The sequence below is a fragment of the Neopsephotus bourkii genome, unplaced genomic scaffold (assembly GCF_033783945.1).
Source record: "Neopsephotus bourkii isolate Nb327-2 ecotype Australia unplaced genomic scaffold, CSIRO-AGI_Nbou_v1 NB_518, whole genome shotgun sequence".
Classification (NCBI taxonomy): Eukaryota; Metazoa; Chordata; class Aves; order Psittaciformes; family Psittacidae; genus Neopsephotus; species Neopsephotus bourkii.
The window spans coordinates 46,678-64,446 of NW_026901019.1; the positions used below are offsets into that span (position 1 = coordinate 46,678).

At 41.2% G+C, this 17,769-nt stretch overlaps 1 protein-coding gene across 3 annotated transcripts in view; it reads right to left on the reverse strand.

Moving 5' to 3' along the window:
* Positions 1-69: 69 nt before the first annotated feature.
* The window catches only part of SUSD4 (sushi domain containing 4), a 71,274-nt gene continuing 53,574 nt past the window's right edge, over positions 70-17,769 (reverse strand). For all 3 annotated transcript variants that reach the window (XM_061350446.1, XM_061350445.1, XM_061350447.1), the window contains 4 exons: positions 4,979-5,170; positions 4,359-4,503; positions 2,303-2,685; positions 70-1,130 (listed from right to left, as the gene is read on the reverse strand). In XM_061350446.1, coding sequence (XP_061206430.1) covers positions 1,102-1,130; positions 2,303-2,685; positions 4,359-4,503; positions 4,979-5,170 — 749 coding nt within the window. In that variant the 3' untranslated portion in view covers positions 70-1,101. The remainder of the gene's footprint in view (positions 1,131-2,302; positions 2,686-4,358; positions 4,504-4,978; positions 5,171-17,769) is intronic.

A 17,769-nucleotide genomic window follows, 5' to 3' on the forward strand; every position in this document is an offset into this window, starting at 1 on the left:
CTAGCAGGGTAATAAACATAAAGCTGAAAATGTGAGCAAGGAAAGAAAGGCCAACTACACACAGTCAGGTTAAGTCAAAAGAACTGAAACTGAACTTTATTGTTTCTTTAAAAAGTATTCTACAATAATGGCTCAGAATACTACCACAATGTACAGGGACAAGGCAGTGCTCTGGGCTATGACTGTAGATTACTCTGGTATATATACGTATATGTTGTAAGAGCTTAAGAAAGGTTGAAGCAGGGCAGTTCAACATTTCTTAAGCACGTATTTTAGTAAGTTTGACATTTTCTAGATCTCTCATATTATAGCAGGATTTATCAAATGCAATGTAGTCACAGAAGTCTTGCATAAATACAAATACCGATACTTTACCTTGAATATTGAATAGGATATAAATTCTGCCTTGCCTTTAAAAAAATCTCCAGATCATTATGTGACCTTGGAGTCTTTCCTTTTCTTTCTCTTTAAGAGTTTTTAAATATATATATATATATATTTATATATATTTGCTATCATACATTAAAGTATATATGAATCCCATTGTCTCTGTTATATTTTCTGCAGACATGGTCTGAAACAAAATCACCAACAGCTAAATCAAAAGCTTCCTGATCACTGTAGGAAAGCCAAAGAGGATCTTTCCTCTTTTTGTGTGTTTCAGTACTAGTATTTTTTTAAAGGATTCTTCATAAACTGGAGGTCCATAGATCATTTAAAGCAGTCTTTATAAGCAAATTTACATACTTTGACATGCTGAGGCAGTTAGTATCAAAATCCAATAGCATTTCTTACAGAACCATATGACTTTCTGCGATGCAGAGATACATTTCATTTCTAAAAAGCCACAGTTCTTTTTCTACATCTGCTCACATCAAATCCCCAGGATTCATTCATAAAACTGCTGCTGTTCCAAATGCTGATGCTCTTATCCCTGCTGTGGATTAAGATGCACACCTAACCTGGTGACATCATCACGTGGAAGATTGATATGTAGGAAAAAACCCTCCCCAAATCCACAGATAGTCTTTTCTATCTCTAGATGCTCATGATTCACACCACCCAACAGTGCAATTCAATGAAGACCGGTCTCTGTGCAGGCTAAGGGTCTTCTTCCATCAAAGGAATCTCTAGGGAAAAAAAAGAAATAGCATTGATTGCTGATTGTAACTTCCCTATATACTGTTGCAGGATATTCGCATTAGCAATGCTACAAATGGACATTGCAAAAGTCTGAACAAGACGTATGGTATCAATAATTCTAGACCCACTCTAACACATAGATGAAAATTAACCTTCTAAGACTATCTAGATTCAATAAAACAAACCAGGCCTACAAAAACCTAATTCCAAACATCCTTTCCCACGTTAATCACTGAAACAGCATTCAGAGCAGGCAGGGACTTTTCACTGGCATCATAGTAATTCCTCCCTCCTCCTCCTAGTAGTCCTCTCCCCCTTGTCATATCAGTAAAAGTTAGCCCTGACCCTATGAAGAAGGACTTCCTCCACCCGGACTTTCACCCACACTCAATTCAAGACACTGGGCTTCAGCTTTCTGCCTAGTAACTGTGGAGAGCAGGATCAGAGCCACTCCTTCAAAATGTCTCCAGGGAAAGCAATCTAGTTTCCTTAGCACACTGAGCAGCATACCATACGGCTCTATTAGAACTCAGTGAACTGGCATCAGTGCATGCTTATGTTCAGTTTAAATGCAGACAATAGTATGTGGCAATCTCCCTTGTCATACATGGTCCTGGGGGTACCTTATGCTGTGACTCCCATGGCCATGGCTTAACGTGTACATGCCTCAGATGAGGAGATGCTGTACACATGGGCATGAAAGGTTTGTTAATAAAAAAGCTAATTTTGGCTGAGTATGAAAACATGATTTGCTTTCCATTTTAAGGAGAAAATCCTGGTTTTTGCTGTGAAAGCTATGGCATGTGAGGAAGTTGTGAGCATAGGAGTTGAGGAGCCGATGAACAGACCAACACAGGCAAGATGATGGTTGGCTTTGCTGCTGTACACAGGTGCCTGCTGATATCCCTGTTGATAAGACTGCTGTTTTGGGGTCTGGACAGGAAGCTTCTGGTCTAGGATTCAAATCCTTGCACCACAGCTAGAAAGGATATCACAGACACGAAGCTATATGACCATGGAGTAGAATGGTTTAAAAAACATCCATATTTAGATGTGGACAAAACCCAGCAAGTCAGCCGGGTTTATTCCTGCTCTGACCATACAAATGAATGATGGCTTCTGTTTATGGACCCACCTATGGCACCTATGCAAGACTCACCATCTGCAATATCAATCCGTGGACTCGTGGACGCAGCCTCCCCAGCAGTGCCATGGGATACATCAGTTCTATCTGAACCAGGAAGTGCTGCCTCTTGGCATGCCTGGGATGGGTACAAGCTTTGGAGCAGTTCAGAGGACTCTGACCTGTTGTCACAGGTCTCAGATTCGCTAGGCAGCGTGTCTGTAATCCTGGGGCCGGGGTAAGCAGGAGGGTTCTGGTCTTCTGTCTGCAAAATATGCCCCTGGTCTGCGGTAGCTGAGTATCCGGGTGCCAGAGCATTCAAGCCGCTGCTCACAGCTTCATCATAGGAAGGCAGCATGACAGGAACACCATCCACCACCACAAAGTCGGGGTCACCCATGGAGCCCTCCTGGTTGCCTCTACGTCAAACACAGATGAGTTATCACAGAGAGCAGGAGCATGTCAGAAACACCTCGGAGCGACTGCTGAACTTAAGTAAACACAGCGCTTTCTAGTCATGCAAAATGAAGCTACAAGGTCATTAACATTCACAGAAATGGTTGCTTCACGGGGCTGCAAAGCTCTGCTCGGGCTGCCAGTCAGGTGGAATCTGTTACAATTGGAGAAATGAAACCGCTAATGCGAAGAACAGTTCCAAGAAGGGAAGGAAAAAGGGTGCTTGGAAGAGATAAGAAGCACCGGTTGCTTTGCTGTGCACAGTAGGTGTCATGGATGTAAGATCAAAGATGTAGTTCACCAGTCAGAAGTGTCTGAACCCCTGGAAAGATGTGTGCCAGAGCACAGAAGTGTTTACAACCCATGTAAACAGACACTGAGATGAATGCTACTGGATGACAGGGCTTTGGTGGCCAGATCAGTGGCCTCCTTCAGGTCTTACTTTCAAAGGATGAAGGCTTCCTTAACCAGTAATAAGCTGGTTTCTTTAACAAAACATTTCTATTAACTGGGAAGGCCTGTTAAACCCTAAATATTTGTTTATAACTAGCCAGTTAAATCACGGGAGGGAATTGGTCCCAGGTACCTTTGCGACATGAAAATTGTCTGAAAAGGAGAGGACAGAAAGCCATTTCGGTAAGCTAGAAAGCGCAGGCTATAAAGCTTTCTGTAGTGCAACCCACTACCCCAAAGAGCTTTGTATATGGATATGCGTATGTATATGCATATGCATATGTGTATGCATATGTATACTACTCCCCCACACATATATATAAACATTTACACATTACTTATATAATCTGTATACTTTTATGTACACATGCTTATTTAGCATTAAGATGGTGAAGTCCTTTCTGCTGCATTGGTGTGTAGACATGTTTACTGACATTCCACTTTTTCCACCTCTCCTTTCTGCACATGGTAGAATAAAGACACGACAAAAAGCAAGCGCAGGAGAGAGGTCACACAGTTGAGGTCCATAGCAAACTGAGCAGACTGAAAAGTAGAAATGGGTCTAAACCTATCTTTGCCTAAAACTCAGCATGCCTGCCTTTGTTTTTCCAGCCGTATGGTGATAGTAATACCCACCTACCTGTCTTATGAGGACTGCTGTGAGAATCAATGACAAATGCTCATAGCTGCTTGGTGTTTGATAGGAATAACGGAAGATGTAGGAGATGTTTATGAATCACGATGAAAGTAATACTCATGAAGAGAAAGCAAACTTTTAATATAAATTTGCCCATAGAGAAAAAAGAAATTTTTTCTTAAAACTCCCATTACTAAGTCTGCAGTAGTTAAAACATTAATTCCCCCAGCACCTGAAAATGAGTATTTAAAAATATTGTCAGCTATTTCTACTATGCAGAAACAGCAATTCTCAGCAGCAGAGCTGTAATTACTCCCAAAGTGAATCTGGCATACTCTGCCCTTTATCTCAGTTGCAGTGAGCACCACTGCAGGGTTTCTGGGGGGTGCCTATCCACACCAGTGGTTCAGAGACTTCTGCTCAGAGCAGAAGCAGAAGGTATCTGCCAGGCTCGTGAGCTGCTCCATCTCCTCAGCAAGGAGTGCTGAGTGTGAAAACTGAATCAAGGCCCTCAATCTTCAAAAGGTAATAGAAAACAGTACAAACCGTGGAAGGAAATGTGTCTTAAATTTGGTCTGGAACATCCTGGCTAAAATAACCAGTAGCAGTACTAATAAAACGCTGGTAGCAGTAAATGCCACTATTTTCCATGTAGTCAGGAGGGTCTCCTGTGTATTTGGCCAGGTTTGTTCTGTAACAAAAAGGCGATACAAAAATGGTGCTTCGTTATTACCACTGTTATTTTGTATTAATACTTTAACAATATTCAGAAGTGCCAGTTAGGCAAAGACATCTTTTATACATCTATTGTAAAAACACATGTACCCAGTGCCGTAATACCAAACCCAACCTTAACATTAAGCTGCCACAGGGGCTGGACCTTTTTTTTGCCCCTTAACTTTTTTTTTATATGTGCAATCATGACTTATGTACATATAAGAATATCCAGAAAATGTTAAAAAATACATTTGAAGAGCTAACAATTGAAATTATTTAGTATCATTCAGGATCTTAGAAATATACTAAATTTAATAGCATCTTAAAATCAATGTCCATCACTTAACCATGGAACAGATGAAGTTCACCAGGCATTACAGACCAACAGATTTGCTCTAAAAAAGAGGGACGGTAAGAGGACAGGAGTAATGCCATTGCTGCTCCCTTACCTGTTTTGACACAGTATACTTGGTAGGAGGGGAACCACTCTCCATACTGGCAGGTGATGTACTTATAGTCGTTGGTGAGGGTGTAACCAGGATCACAGTAAAACTCCACCACCGTCCCGTGGTTGTAACGCTCGCAAGGCCGCGGGTGGCAGATGTAGTCTCCATGGCTCACCATTGGAGGTAGTGGACAAACTTGGGCAAATGAACAAAGAGAAAAGAGAAAGACATTAATTCCAGCAACCCACCACTGTGTAGCTTCACTGTGTTAGGTTTGTCTGGGGTACCAGACAACCAGCGGATGGATGCACACACCCCCAACATGGCAACATGTGCCGGGAGGTCAATTTTGTCTCTCACTGAGCTCTGCTGTCACCAGCTTATTTAAAGGCCTGAGAGACGGGAACTGGGAAGCTTCCCACCCTCTGGGGGAAGGGGAGGGAGAAAGTAAGACAAAAGGGGACACATACACCTATAAGATGGCTGTATGGGGATGGAAAGGGACAGTCAAAGCAAGAGAGAGAGAGAATCCCTTTCCTTATGAAACATCTCAAATTCAGCTGTAACATCCTATTTTTTGTTTCATTAACATTATTAAAGTGTTCATATGCTCTCATTCCTAAATATTTGCTTTAAAAAATAAGTTTGCCATGAACTGTGCTGCATGAAATGCACAGCACACAGTGTTCCTTAAGCACTTACAGTCTGTAATATTATTAAGCTTAAGCTCTACTGGTGTTATTTGCATTTTGCAGTCTATGAATAGCCTGAGTGATCTCAGTGGGGCCGCTGGTGGAGCGAGGTCTTAAATCTAACAGAGGCTGAGCCTGTGTTAATTAAGTACAGTGGTTTACATAAGGTTAAGTAAATAAGAAAGAATTGCAATATAAACAAGTGCAACTTTTACTGTAGGCCCTGAAACGAGAAGAAATGTCTTCTCACATGGCCGGGCAGGTGAACTCAATGGAGAACTGAGGGAGCGCTCTCTAGAAAACAGCAGCAAAAAGGCAGCTCGCAAGCAGTATTTTTATGAGAGAGGAAACTTTTCCACTGAGTAAGTGTTCGCTGATTGCTCTTTTCTTAAGTGCTTCTAGCACAGACTTAAAAAAAACCCTGCGAAAGTGTAATGATGTCTCCAATGGCTATGTACTGACCCAAAGGGGCTTGAAGTACTGGATGGCTTGTTTTACATCCCTTCAGGGGCAGTAACTAACTGGCTCAGGCTGTTCCCTCCACTTCGTGCCTCCCTCACTCAGGCAGGACCTACTGCATCGCTTCAAACAATGAAAGTGCCATCTCTCAGAAGAAGAATCTTTCCAGAAATTACAATTCAGCTGCTTCTCTCTGTGCATCTTCTTCCATGAATAATGCATTTCATAACAAAAAAAAAGATACACAAGATATTAAATGAATCTTCAAGAGAGGCTGATTACAATGTGCAGCAGTGTCTACTCCCCATCCCCTGGAGACATGGCTTTGTTTGCATTTTCACTGGAAAGGCTTAATAATAACTTGAAATCAGAGCAAGTAATTCACATAAAAATTCACAGCCTTAATCCTCTGCATACTTCCCAAAGTCTCTGGGCCCACAAGAAGGAAGAATTCTTTACTGGGAAGTCAACTCAAGATTGAAAACAATGTAGGCAGACTGAGATAGTAGGAAAGCACCTTTTGTCCGTATCAGGGATCATTCTTCTATTAAAAAGAAAACAATCAGTGAAAGCAGCAATTCTGGCCTGCCATAAGGAATCCTGGTGTATTTTTATTACCTATGCTTACAACATGAGGACAAAGGTAGACAGCATTTTAAGCTTCTTTGCAACTGAGTTTTGCCAAGCTATGGCAGCCTGCAAGCAGTGTGTAGGTGCCCAATACCTTTCTAGCAATGAGCAAGTAGATCACACCTTATCACAAACAGCAACACTCAGAGAAACACATTTTCCTCTCCAGCAATGTAGCTGCTGCTTCATTCCAAACCTCTTAATGGCATTCAGAGCCAAAGCAGGCTGCTGAATAAAAGAAAGCCTCAAAGCTGGCGTCCCAGCAATATAGATCAGCTCAGGAAGGACACATTTCCAGGCATATTAAAATGATACTCTGCGGGAACAACCCAGATTTGGAGATCTCAGTCTGCTTACAAATAGATTTGTATTTTATAAAACCTGAAAACAAGAGCAACACTCGGGGTAGGGTATGTCCCCAGTGCAACCCATTCTACTGCCACTCACCGGGGGTATCCCTCCCTGCCTCCTCTGAAGGTTATGCTCATCCAGTTTCAGGATCCTTCCACATTTCAGCCTGGAAATGTCTGCAAACATTTATTTCATGCACTGCTGAACATTAGTCATGAATTAAGAGTCAAGTTTTAAGCAGTTGTACCTGCCAACAGCTCTTGCATTAAACACTCAGCAGATGCAATGGAGCAGGTTTGAAAATCAGGTTGTTTAGCTCAACTGAAACAGTGCTTCATTCTTATGTCAACTGGACTGTCAGAGTCAGGGGTTCTCATTCACCTGGGGTATCCTTCACCACCTTTTCTGAGCTTTGTGCTCATCCAGTTTCAGGATCCCTCGACACTTGCATGGGCAAACAGGCCCCCATGTGCCATCACTAATGGTTCTGAGCCTCCTTACCAAGTCAAGTCAAATAAGATACACCACAAACAACCAAAAATGAACTTACTTTGAGCTCAGTCATACACCCGGTCCCTTTCTCAGCTCACTCCATTCCCATGGTCATCCTAGCCCAAGGTCCTTTAAAGTCAGTGGAGGGACAGCCATGAAGTGGCCTTAGTTTTGGTCACAGAAATGCAAGACAATGAAAATCTGGAGTGCCTCTGAACACTCTTGGCTCCCAAAGACAGATTTTTGGTACAGCGCTACTTGTCTTTCAGGGTCAGGTCCCTTATTTATGCTGGATACCAGCGTGTGAAACTGGTTGCACAGATTAAAGCAATGTGCCAGGTCAAATATGGGGGAAAACTCAGGTGGCAAACCTCACCCCGCTGAAGCTCTCTAACACAGTTAAAATTCTAGCATCCCCAGCAAATTGTATTTGGAAATTACAGGCCATGGACTTGAGGCAATTGCATCAAACTCACAGACTGAAAATAGCCACAAACCATAAAAGTGTGTCTGACAAGTACATTTCCACTGCCAAAGCTGACAGCAGAATGAATGATAAATAATCATAGGAACGAGTGAACTGTACTTCAGGAAGCTCTTACAGCTTAAAAAAAAACCCCTTACATGCTGTTCTTAAATATGACACCAAATCTCTTCCACCCATACCTTTCAGCATCTTCACTTTGTAAGGCCTGTGGGATTTTAATGCGCTAATTACAACATCCAGCAGTATCCTCTGACAACCAACATCAAAACCCCATATGCACATGGCCTTAACTTTGGAGCTTTTCAGTGGGATGGGCACAATTCAGGCAGTGTCTGCTGGTGGTTCTGCAGCACATGATCCTGGGTCTTCGGATCCATCTTTATGGAGCAATTGGCCACAGATTGTAAGGGGACTTATAGAAACTTTGCAGCTCAGCATTCTCAGCTGAAAAGCTGAATTGTTCATCAAGAATCAAAACCAAGTGTGTTTTCTATGGTAAACAAATCCTTTCTGGGATGCTCAAGGCACCCGTTACTCAAGGAAGTTGATGGGAAGAATTCCTGATTTGATGCGCTTCCCTGCCTGCTCTTAGGGAGCTGCTGGAGCTGACGGCTAACCTGAGATCAGTGTTGGGTTTTGTGCTCCAACTCATTGTAATGAAAGATTAGCACTCTCTGAAAGAGCTTAAAACCTGAGGAGTCAAGCCTTATGTTGCACACACTGTCACATACTGGCTTGGAGCACAGGCAGGGGTGGTTCTGCCCCACTCTGTGCCCCCTTTGTCACAGCCTCCACAGTGCAACAGCCACATCCCTTGGACCAGGGGCACCATGAGGGTGATGCAGGCTGTGGCACTTACTGCCCAGGATTACTGGAGGAATAAATGAGATTTACCCAGTATTTTTTCCTACCCACTACAGTCAAGAAGCTTTTTAAACTGCCCAGAGGATGTAGCAGTAATTTTGCACTGTTGACACTGGAACTGTAGGAGGGAGGGAAGATTTTTGGCATTAGCATATTCTCAATTAACATTGATGGCACAGAATAAAGATCTCCCATCACTTTTCTAATAGCTCCTGGTAGAGAGATGAAAGAGCTACAGATATTTACTGTGCTCAAAACCTTCTTCATAGTCAATTAGTTCAACAGCTGGTTGGTTTAGTCTTTGGTCAAAGTAGGCAGGAGGTAAATTATTCAGGTTTTGCCCAGATCTTGTACAGGAGCCAAAAAATAAAAGCAAAAATGACTTGAAATAGAGGGTACTTGCTTATAAGAAAGCTTATTTTCCACATTCTATCTTATTCTGCATAGTATGTTTTGTTCTCTAGCTACTAAGTCTGCCTTTCATGTAGGGCATTAGTTGCTCAGTTAGCTGGGTTAGCAGAAAAGCCCACTCTAAGGCCAGCCATTTTCTGCTTGACACAGGGATGAACAGGCTTAGCCACATTTACACCTAACCAAAAAGAACGCTTCTTCAAAGGCACTGTGAATGCCTGTTCATTAGGAAGGGTGAGAAAAGATTAAGATGAAACTTCATGTTGAGAAAGACATAGATAAAAACCTGACAGTGTTTTGTGCTGGGAAAATGCTGGCGTATCTCACTAGATGGTGATCGGAGAGGTGGACACACTGTCTTGTTTGCTCACAAACTGGAAGAGAACAAGAGCTTTTCCTGACTTGTTCTTGTAGGTATCTGGACACTAACACCAGAAATCTGTACACCTGTCATCTGGCTACTGCATTCCAACCAGCTTGAGCCACTATTTACTTCATGTGAGTTGAAGAAGAAATTCAGAGGTTTGTAGAAGGAAGGAAGTAGCAAACCCAGTTGCTTTAAAATAAGTCCTGTCAAAACATCTCGGTCTAGAGCAGCTGCTTAATTTGAATGTATTTCCAATGGCACTATCAGAAATGTAAGCAGAACAAGAAGCAGTACTAGAGTAACTTCTCATTTATTGTGAACATCAGCTTAACAACAACCTAAAGATCCATTCCTATAAGGAATGTTGCTGGCATTTTGAAGGGAGACTTAGTGCGTGTAATAGCTGTACTGGAACAAGTGAGAGAAACTTTGCATTTGTGTTTTGAAAGTGAAGACATGCTCTGAGGAACTTCTCTGACTGCTCATTGGAAGTGAAGATACAAGATGCTCATGCTGAACTCTGAAGTTGCCAGCAGATTTATTTCTTGACAGCTTGCAGGAAGAATTATTAAAAATGTTGTATTTGTAGCCAATATGTTCCCAATTATTTTCAATCTTGACCTTTCTCAATTACTAAACCTTCACTATGCCACTTACACACTTTCTTCTGAAAAGACACCGAACACGTTGGCATCTTCTCCACCATTCAGCAAGTCAGCGCGCAAGCAGCTAGGAACGTCCCCCAGGTCTCATGGCTCCAAGCTGCTTGCTCTGCCCTTAGATAAAACACTCCTGGGTAATTCTGTGCCATCTGCAGCAGCGAGGTGAGCCTCTCGATGTGCACACAGTGATACAACTTTTCACTTTCTACAAAGTGTGAAGTTAACTGAATAATTGAGTTTTTAGTGAAAAGCTGCTTCTCTGGTCTAGCTCTGACAAACATCATCTTGGTGACTCACTGATACCAGCTGTATAAGCCTAAATGAACCAGTATAAAACTAGCTTTAACCCTGTTTTAATAATTGTTTAGCATTAGCTAATTCCCAAATGGTAACAGAAGGTGATTTACAATCACTTATCATACACAGAGCTTCCTTGTTACTGGAGTTACAAATTACAGAGCCCATTTTGCAATTCCAGTCAGCTGAGCTCCTGCAGGAGCATCATGCCAGATTCACCCTCATCCTCAACAATCCTGCCATTCCAGGCACAGCAACCTGTTAAACAGTGATCTTAATGCCAAAGTCATTAGTTTCAAATGCATTTCACAGCAGATAGGGGGTAAAACACACCTCAAGTGATCTTTTGCCTTTAAATTTTAAAAGTGCAATTTCCATTTAAACTACAAAAAAAAAAAATATGATGCATTTGCAGCAATAAAGAGCTAGAAGTTATTTTAGCAGCAGGCCCATCTTTCAGGAAGTATTTATACTCATTATTCAGAAGCAAGTGCTTAGACCACTGTGGTCTCACAGCAGATCATTTTAGCATTCTTCATCACTTGCTTCTAGCTTCGTTTCTTCCTTTTCTCATGAGCAGTTGACTTTCTGATCAGTAATGGTCCTTAGGGCTTCAAGAAGCAGATGCTGGGGACTGCACAGACACATAACAGGAAGCAGAAAGCTTCAGAATAATTCAAGGCTTGGGTATTTGACAAGTATCACAGGGTAACTCCAGACCTGGAAAAGGTCAAAGTGCTTAGAAGTAGAATGGAGGAGGGAGAGAGAGCTGTTGGGAAGCTGGCTGAGAAAACCAGACAGATAAAAACCTGACAGGGACGTCTGAAGAAGCCAGTGCTCACTGTGAGCTGGACGTATCAGTGGGTTTATGCCATTTTAGTCTCTATTTAATAGCTTTTTCCTCTTTGTTTTCAAGCAGTTATCCCTTGAACCCTATCATCAGGGGGTTTCTATCCCACAACAGTGGGATAGTTCCTATCATCAGGGATTGACGGAGAGAAGGAATGCTGGAATAGACAAGCTGTATTCCAGGACTTAGCTGAAGGCTGAGGAAATCAAGCTATACCACCTAGGAGAAGGAAAAGCACAAGGTCCCATTCCCAGTGAAGTGCTACTATGAGAAAAAGAGGATGAGGAAAACCAGCAGGTGATCTTAGCACTGTATTACCACAAACCAGTTTACAAGACTGGGAAGATGTGGAAGAGTATCTGTTTCTGTTATTGAAGTTTAGTTATTCAGTGCCTGCCTATTGGTGAAGCAGCCACCTGAGAAAAAAACCTATGCAGTAAATAGAATTCCTAATGCATAGTCTGTAGCTACAGTTCCCTCCTTTTATGGAAGATGTTTTGTAATTGCACTGTGTAGCCAAACTTAATGAATGTGTCCATAAAGCAGAGAGAGATTTGATTTCAAGGTAGATGATGTAGTGTGCTTTTCCTTTCTGAGGAGTCCTGCAAGATAAAGGTGAAGGTGAGTATTGCAGAGCAGCCCTCAGGGGGAGATTTTCTCTGCTTTCCCCCACCTAATCCTCAGCAAATTTAAAGCACTGTGGATAAAACACTGCATGCATCTGGCATCTAATGTGGAACTTCAGGGCAGAAATTATGGCTCCATAAAAAAGTTGGGATGTCTGGCTGATTCTGGAAGTACTGAGGTATCTGCAAAGTACACAGGTGATAGAGCAGGTGTAAAACAGTGATTTAATGTGACAGTTCTATGCATCAAGCAGAAACAGAAGACATAAAAGAAACAGATTACAAACTGTTCTGTTGCTTTCTTGAAAAACTATGAACAGTAGGGAAGGCATCTATTTCAATCACAGCCAAGATCAAAGATTTCTGCAATGTAAAAAAAGGAACAGTCACTTAGAAATATGTTATTTATCTTCTGCAAACAATGTCTTCAACTTGGAGCCTGTTCTCTAAATGTGCTCTGGTTTTCCTTCTGTTTCACTTTGTGGCACACCTGCTGGAGTTAAGAGATTGGATGATTAAGCAGCAGGACATCCACAGAAGAACATGATTTCTCTGCCCAGTATTTCATGTCACTGTGCTCTTTCTGAACTCTTTTCTGTGCAGCTGTGGGTAAAGACGTACAGATAAACTTCAGTGCTCTCCAACAGCACAAAAATCCAGGTACTCAAAGCCACTATGAGCAGCTCCTTTAAAGTGTTCAGCTTCTGCTCTCATACAGGGTGGTTGGATGCATATCATTCCTGCACACATGGGTGATGGAATTAACTGTCTACGGTGCAGAAACACATAAAATTATTCAATTACTTTTTAAAAAGAAAACTACCCTTTTAAACAGCTTCATCACACTTGCTTTTTACAACTTAATCGTCCCTGGGGTGAAACGCTATTTCATCCTTTGGCTATCAGGCTAAAGGTGTCACAGGTGTAAAGGTGTTGCCCAAGTAAAGATGCTTGCAAATATAATTTGCTGCTTCTATTTGAGCATCTACTGCTGGTTGTCATTCCTGAGTTGCAAGAAGTATTGATGTAGGCAGTGAACATGTTCTGAAATGTATTCTAGTCAGAGCTATTAAAAACAAGGCTATCAGTGAGTCTTATGTTAACATTAACTCAGTTAACTTGGATGACCTCTTTGGCAGCTGAACAATATTTAGTTTATTCTTCCTCCTGGCTGCAAGCTGAGTAGTTGTAAATACAGAACACAAACCTGGTATCTACCTCTCTTAATTTCTTAATACCACTTGCTTGTATTGCTGCCCTCTGCTCCCTCTATGGGATTTGTATCTTCTGGAAATGTGCTGCATCGACATTATCTTCCCTCAGGATACGCACCAGTCTGTCATGTTGGAATTTATCTAAAGCCTTCTCAATGTCAACAAAGAAACACAGAGAGAAATCTATTTGCACCAATGTACAGTATCTCAGGCTGAGGATTGCTTTATTCTGACTCCTGAACATAAACTGATTACAGACTGACTTGACTCTTTTTTCTCAGTGTATTGCTGTACGTTCCATCAGGAACTGACAATATTTTAAGGGCAGAGTGGATTGGGCATACAGCTCAGTGTCAATCACTGTTCATGGCATCAGCAATTGTTGTAAGAATGGAGATTTCTGAAGCTTTCCTTCAAAGGATCCTACACGTAGTTGGCCAGAAAGTGTGAGCTACTTTGTTTTGAAACCTTAGGTGCCTATGGCATTTCACCTGTAACAGCACCCTCCTCCAGTACTCTTACATTCTGAAATGCCTTCAATTTTCTTCTATTTCCCCCTTTTCTATTCGCTGATTCTCCTCTTTGAGGTCTGTTCCTCATGATATTGAATCTACCTACAAAAACTTGAATATATCTTCTATTTTACATTCTTTCAAGCTTAACCTCAGCTTGAGAATCTGTTGATCCTAGCATGCATAATGAAGTCCTGATATTGCAATATGTCTGATTTCCTGCTTTTCTGTTAAACTGCCATGATGCTGAAATCAGACATTCAAGGTAATAGGATCATGTCTGTTGTTTGCAAATTCAATCAACCTGTTTTCCCTTTTACTCTTACTTACAAAGCCAGGAACTCCCAATTACACTATCCATATAACTGCTTTATATTCTAGCATTAGCACTTTCATCGAATTCTTCCGACATTTCCTCTCTTTGCCTGCTTTTCCTTCAGTTCTGTATCAGAACTATTCCTTACATTTTCTTGGAACTCTTCCAAAGGACATGGAAGATTAAAATACATATTCCAGATGGCAAGGTGTGTAATCGCATGCAGATCCCCTTCCCAAAGGGCTAATGGACACTGGTTTGGCTTTTGAAGAATTCCTCCAAATACTGTGCTAATGTCTTTACCCCCTTAAAGTATTGTATCATACACATCTCCTAGTTCTATGTTTTATTTCACAGAGTTCCATACCAGTATCCTTTCAAGTGTTTACTCTTCCCCGATGTTTCTGGAAGCCATCTGATTTTACACCTGATGTCTATACACCCCATGTGGCAACCTTCAATTTAAGGGTTTCTCCACCCGTGTTTTGCATATCTGATTTTATAGAAGGCAATCCCTAACTTAATCGATTTCTACAGATGGATGATTAACCCCAGACTGGTAATTCAAAAGTCATATAAATATATATGTATATAAAAATTTCCTTAGATTTTCATATACCCTTGAAGTGTTCAGCAAGTTTCAGTACAAACAAAAAGAAGTTTAAAAAACTTCTGCACAATTATGGCATTCCACTAGAAAAAAGGATATTAAGAAAGTTAAAGATGTAAATTGAGGACTTAAAGGAGAAGAAAATTCAGTGTTAAGATGCTTCATCTTAACCTCGAAAGAACGGTTAAATTTTCTAGCACTGATAAAACAACACCATTCCCTCTACCATCATTCTCAGATATAGCTGAACCATTTCAACTGAAGCTTCCTAAATGATTCAGCTTGAGGCAGGCACTCAAAAATCAATCTGAATGTTTTAAATCTGGCAAAGGTACAAGCATTTAAGAAGAGGATCTCATACCAGTAAATACTTGGCAATCGGAGCTGGAGGCATCCTTATTTGCCTGAGCTATAACAACTTCCCTGATCAGATGTAAACAGCTGTGTCTGGGAAGCCGCGGCATAACTCTGCGGTGCTGGCTGTGCTTCAGATACCAGCTATCACGATTTTCACACACTAAAGCAACCATGATTTTAACTATCAGAAAAATCTTCTCCCCTATCAGCAAAACCAGTCCCTTGCCAAAGATGGTGGAAGCTCTGCACTTGGCAATAGTGAGAATAAGACCGGAGTGAGCGTTAGAAAGCATGCTGTACCATGGGAGCTGAGTGACCCCTGCTGTAACCATTTATTTAAATGGAGCTACAAACCCTCCATTCAGAATTTATATGGCTTGACAGAGGGGAAAAATCATGAGAGTGGCATATAGCATTTGTGTGGTTACACACACATTTAAATTCTTTCTGTGAAGGCTTCAAGAAGAACATACATCAAAATAAGAAAGCTGTAAGCACTGTTGTTTATAGCCAAATAAAAGTTCTGCAGTGGTTTACTACAGCTTCCTAACAATCATTTTGCTTTTAATCATCACCATTGAAATACTGAGCAGGGAATGCAATTAGAATAAATTTTGAATTGATCATGGAAATAAATAAATGGAATTAATTTGGTATTTGCAAATTTTCTCTGTGAAAAAAAAATACTGCTTGGAGAGATTACATCTTACATGTAAAAGGAATTGTGAAAAATGAGCTTGACATTGGTATGCAAGGTACAGAGTAAAGTAATCTGCAGGGAGGGAGTTCTGTCCGCTAATTAAGAGTGGTGGATTTTAAGAGATTCCTAGAGACTGGCACTCCTTGCATAAATCACTTGAACAAACACTTTCAAACAAGGGCATCTCAAGCTGATTTACCCTATCTGGATATTATTTTGAAGTTCTCTGTGTCCCAGCTGGAGCATCCCTACAACAGAGTTCACAAGGGGAGCTGTCAAGGGTGATGCTTTTAGTGATGTTGCTCTCTCTTCTGCCCCAACAGAAGCAAGGACAGCCCCAAAGCTGAGGAGAACCTGCTCTCGCAAGCATTGTGTTCTATCTATGCTTGGGTGTCCTGGGGGTCATTCAACACATGCACAGATTTAACATTGAAGGAGAGCAACAATAAAGTGATTAAAAGGGAGGCTGGATCAAAATCCAAACTCAGGAGGCCTTCCAGATGGCCAATGTCTGGAGCACACTGATGCCCCCATCAGACATCATCATAGTTGAGTAAGGATGACGACTTTTGACATGTTACTTAGAGCACAAAACTGTCAGGGCATTGCTTCTCATCTCATGTTTTAAATTATCAAGAAAAATGAGCCTCTTTATGACTTTATAATGCAAGCAATAAAAATGACACAGGAGTTTTCTTGGGTATTCTGATAGGAGCTGTAATGCTCACCTGTGGTCAGTGACAGCAGCATACAACTTCTGCTTCATACACGAGTTTCTGTACTTGACTGCTCTTATCTCCCTAACTGCAGAACTGTCATTTTTATCAAATCGGTTACACTGTTTGGATTATGCCTAACAGGGCCCTTCTGGTTTTTTAGTATATTTTTGATATTTACTGCATTTTCCATGAAACATTTTCCAACAACAAACAAACCTCCCCAAACTGGCTTGCACAGAGCAGATTTGGGTTGAATCTTTTATGCTGTGCTAAGTAAACAAGCAAACAGAAATCACGTTATGTCATTCTAAAGCTGCAAAGGCATTTCTGAGTTCTGGAACTTGCACTGTCAGTCAATAGCAAGGATCATTGTATTATTTCTGTGCAGTGTAGCACTTTGTTGATGCAGTTGACAGATTTTTGCACTTCCAGAATGCTTAGCATTTAACTCAGTGACATAAGTATCACATATGAATTCCTATAATTACTTTTAGCTGAATTCTACATATAGGTAGCTTCCTTACAGGCTTGAAATAGGGCAAAAATGTAGTCCTTTTAGGGAAGTGAAATGCAGAGGGTGCATTTGGATCGTGATGGCTTCTGAGGATGTTTCATTAAAGATGCAGTATGAAGATGGAGGAAGGTAGTTCAAAAGGTTTTGACATTTTATGGAGCAATCCACTTGGTATCTTTGTTTTAAAGGTATGGGATGCAAATATAAATGCACTACAATGCCCTCCATTCCAGCACTGCAGCTGTAGTCACAGATTTTTCCTTTTAGCTTGGTACAATTTCCTCTGTTTCACACTGGACGGTTTTTATGTTCCTAATCAATAAATTAGCTCAGTCATTTGAGTTGCAAATCCTTCTTTAAGGTTAACTGTGATGACAGATAGATAACAAATACTCAAGCGTGCAGCACTGTGCAGCACTGAATAATGTTTGCAGCTGGCACAGCCCAAATTAAGAGTTCCTACAGAGTATTTTTTGGTTATCATGGAAATCTACCCATAAACTCTGACCATCTGCACATGAATGTGAGTTCCATAACTTCCTCACTATGTTTATTAGAAAAGCTGCAAAGAATTTGCTTTGTAAGGGCAAAGCACTCATCGTTAAGCTTCTCCTCTCGCACTTTGGACACTAAGAGAACAAACATTACGGTTAAGTAACTTCAA